This window comes from Salvelinus fontinalis, chromosome 38, assembly GCF_029448725.1.
Source record: "Salvelinus fontinalis isolate EN_2023a chromosome 38, ASM2944872v1, whole genome shotgun sequence".
In the NCBI taxonomy this organism is placed as follows: domain Eukaryota; kingdom Metazoa; phylum Chordata; class Actinopteri; order Salmoniformes; family Salmonidae; genus Salvelinus; species Salvelinus fontinalis.
In genome coordinates this window covers 6,203,348-6,207,192 of record NC_074702.1, presented here as the reverse complement: position 1 = coordinate 6,207,192, position 3,845 = coordinate 6,203,348, and the positions used below count along the sequence as shown (strand labels likewise).

At 48.9% G+C, this 3,845-nt stretch overlaps 1 protein-coding gene across 1 annotated transcript in view; it reads left to right on the top strand.

Annotated features, from left to right (window-relative positions):
- Window positions 1–2,511: 2,511 nt before the first annotated feature.
- The window catches only part of LOC129837699 (complexin-3-like), a 1,428-nt gene continuing 94 nt past the window's right edge, over window positions 2,512–3,845 (top strand). Inside the window, exons 1-3 of the mRNA XM_055904078.1 lie at window positions 2,512–2,936; window positions 3,140–3,227; window positions 3,509–3,845. The exon at window positions 3,509–3,845 is cut by the window's right edge and continues 94 nt beyond it. Coding sequence (XP_055760053.1) covers window positions 2,743–2,936; window positions 3,140–3,227; window positions 3,509–3,730 — 504 coding nt within the window. The 5' untranslated portion in view covers window positions 2,512–2,742 and the 3' untranslated portion in view covers window positions 3,731–3,845. The remainder of the gene's footprint in view (window positions 2,937–3,139; window positions 3,228–3,508) is intronic.

The following is a 3,845-nucleotide window of genomic DNA, read 5'->3' as shown; positions in this document are numbered from 1 at the left end:
TCCCTCCCATACCTCCGTCCCTCCCATCCCTCCCTCCCATCCATCCAGCCCTCCATCCCTCCATCCCTCCCATACCTCCATCCCTCCCATACCCCCATCCCCCATCCCTCCATCTGTACCTCCATCCCTCCCATACCTCCATCCCTCCCGTACCTCCATTCCTCCATCCCCCATCCCTGCATCCCTGCATCCCTGCATCCGTACCTCCATCCGTCCCATCCCTCCATCCCTCCATCCCTACCATACCTCCATTCATCCCTCCATCCCTCCATCCCTCTATCCCTCCCATGCTTCCATCCCTCATCCACCCCTCCATCCCTCCCATACCTCCATCCATTCCTCCCATACCTCCATCCCACCATACATCCCTTCATCCCTCCATCCCTCCTGTTACGTTCCCCAGTTTCTGTGTTGTGGTTTGTGTATTTGTATGTGTGTGTTTCAGGAAAATGGCTTCCTGGATAGGTAAGTAGTGGGTATGCAGGTAAGGTAGTAGAGGGGGCTTTGATATTTACTTTCTTTGCTTTGGTTCCGTTCAGCCTCTTTTTCCCAAATTTACCGTGTGAAGGAAGCAATAAATTCCCAGTAAACGGTAAATTCTATGCCTTTTGTCATCCTTACTCGCATCTACAATCCCATACCTCTTGAGTTGAGTTGTTGCAGGGTGTTGCGTTCCCTCTTCCTAGAGGCATTCGTAACATAAAGCCCCCTCACCTTACCTGCCTACCCACTACTTACCTATCTAGCACCACCTGGTGCACTAACCAAAATACAGGGGATGGTCCGCCCAGGTCTTACCTAGTGTGCATAGACAGAGTATATACACGGGTATATGTATGCCCGCAGGCCATCCCTCCATCCATCCCTCCATCTGTACCTCCATCCCTCCATCTGTACCTCCATCCCTCCCATACCTCCATCCATTCCTCCCATCCATCCATATATCCCATCCCTCCATTCCTCCCTTTCCCTCACCTGCTCTCTCTATCTGCTGTGTCTGAATACCTGGAATGACTTGCCCTGTCAGTCTCAGGTGGTTTACATAAGAAAACAGTTGGGGAAATGGCTGCAGAGTGCACACTGTTATGCTTCCAAGCCTGTTGAAGATCCATAATGGTTGAAGTGGTGCTGTTTGAAACGAGAACAGAATCTAGAGTATGAGAAGACATTGTCCTTTTTCTTCATTCCTGCCCCTTTTGCTGGATGGTCTTCAGATCAGTATGTAGTAACTACCGTCTTCAATCAATCAATTTTATTTTATATAGCCCTTCGTACATCAGATAATATCTCGAAGTGCTGTACAGAAACCCAGCCTAAAACCCCAAACAGCTAGAATGCAGGTGTAGAAGCACGGTGGCTAGGAAAAACTCCCTAGAAAGGCCAAAACCTAGGAAGAAACCTAGAGAGGAACCAGGCTATGAGGGGTGGCCAGTCCTCTTCTGGCTGTGCCGGGTGGAGATTATAACAGAACTATGCCAAGATGTTCAAAAATGTTCATAAGTGACAAGCATGGTCAAATAATAATCATGAATAATTTTCAGTTGGCTTTTCATAGCTGATCATTAAGAGTTGAAAAACAACAGGTCTGGGACAGGTGGCGGTTCCATAACCGCAGGCAGAACAGCTGAAACTGGAATAGCAGCAAGGCCAGGCGGACTGGGGACAGCAAGGAGTCACCACGGGCGGCAGTCCCGACGCATGGTCCTAGGGCCCAGGTCAGCAGGTCTGGGACAGTCTTCTGCTCTGAACACAGACTACTGTCTCATACTGACTGACTGACTTTCCCTCACGCCATCTATCTCTCTGTCTGCCTCTCTATTCCCATCCATCTCCCATTATCTACTGAACTCAGAGCCCTTCCATCCATCTGGCCTGTCTTAAACCTCCACCGTCATCCTGATCACAGCTGGTTACACCTGATCGAAGATCACTTTGTCTTTCTGCCTTCTAATGGTTAGAGATTGGGTATTGGGATTGCATAAACAGATCCCAAACCTGTGCTTAAGACATCGTCTACTTAGAAGGCGTGAGGGATGGTAACTTGTTGGAACTTTTTAAAGGTTATAGAGGATGAGGGGGGAATGGGTTGAGTAGTAGATCCTCGGGGAGGAAAGCTGTCATTTTCACCTGAGAGGGCAATAGAACACACAGCACAAAGAGTGGAGGAGAGCAGGAAAGGAGAGCAGGAAGAACTTTGTCTGTGAGGTTGCTCTTCTCATTGCCTTCAGTGGACCTCAAGGCTTTGTGGAACTGGACTATGGGACACGGTTCGCTACAGTATATGGTCTCTAGCTGAAGCTCTAAGGACTTTATGGGTGTTTGAGGCTCAGGCCTACTGTGGGTGTCTGGGTAAGGAAGTACTGGACTGGGCTTGTTGTGTGTGTCTATCTGAAACGCTGCACATGCTGTCTGGGTGTAATCTCTAACTGCCTGTCTGTGTCCTTGTCCTTGCAGCTACTGAGACCCTGAGTCATTGTCTATGAATACACTGGCTGTCTGTACTGTAGTGAGTGTGTCCAAGCCAGCTAACCTCAAGGAGGAAGATGTGGGAGATGCGCACAGACACAAACATATGTCCTACAGAACATGAATGAAAAAGGACAATGATGCTTCTGAGTGTGAAGTAACACACATAGGTTACACTACAGAGAGTTCTGGACTTACCCTCTCTTTCTCTCTCTTTCTCACACACACACACACACACACACACATACACACACATTCTAACACACACCCTGAGACATGGATACTATGGTGAAGCAGTCTCTGGCGGTGCCCATGAAGAAGCTGTCCAGCTGTGTGACAGGAGTGAAGGAGAGAGAGGTGTGGGCCAGGCGCAGGGCCAAGAGGGGGACAGGAGGAGTAAAGAGCAGCCCTCCACGGATGGGACAGACCTCCGTCATACGCTCCTACCAAACTGACCTGGAGAAGGAGAGGTGAGTGACCGCAAACATAACTAGAACATGACCACTGTGGTCAATGTGGAGATTAGAAACAACACCATGAGGAGATTATGGATGAAAACCAGCTTTGTAACAGACAGGTTGGGGGTTGGCGGTGATGGGTTTTAGGGCAGGGATGTATTTATGTTTGTGTGTGTCTATCTATGTGTTACATGTAATTGTTGTGTTGGTTCCAGGAAGCTGAGGGAAGCCCTGAATGCTCAGAAGCACGCAGAGAGAGCCGCCATGAGGGATCACTTCAGGAAGAAGTACCAACTCTCCAAGGTTAGTGTGTTGTATTAGCAGACCAAACTATACACCTCTCTCCTAGACCCTATCTCCTAGACCCTAGCCCCTATCTCCTAGCCCCTAGCCCCATACACATAACCCTTAAAGCAGTGCTGCTTTACCATTTATCTGTCTGGCATCATCCCAGTTCTGATACTGACCATGTTTCTTACTTCAGGGATTTGAGACTGAAGTTAAAAATGGCAGGACTATATTTAAACTGTATTTTTTTCTCGTCACCCTACCCCTCTCTCCCCAACTCTCTTTCCAACCCCCAGAGTTCCAAGGACACCAGCCACCTGAGTGCGGCGCAAGGGAAAGTGGCACTCCCCCGTCAACTGGCTAAACTGATTGGTCCTGAGACCCCGGCCAAGGACGATGGCTACAACCTGCTGAGCGCCTTCCAAGGCCTCAACTTCAACATGGGGATGCTTGGAGGCAAGCAGACCAAGTCGCCCACTCCAATGTCAGTCAACGGAGAGGCCTGCAAAGTCATGTGATCAAAGAGAACATACTAGATACTACACAGAATCAACCTGCAACATGCTAAAACATGCATTATGCCTGAATGATGAAAAATAACATTTTAACACAACGTAGCAGCAGATTGGAGGG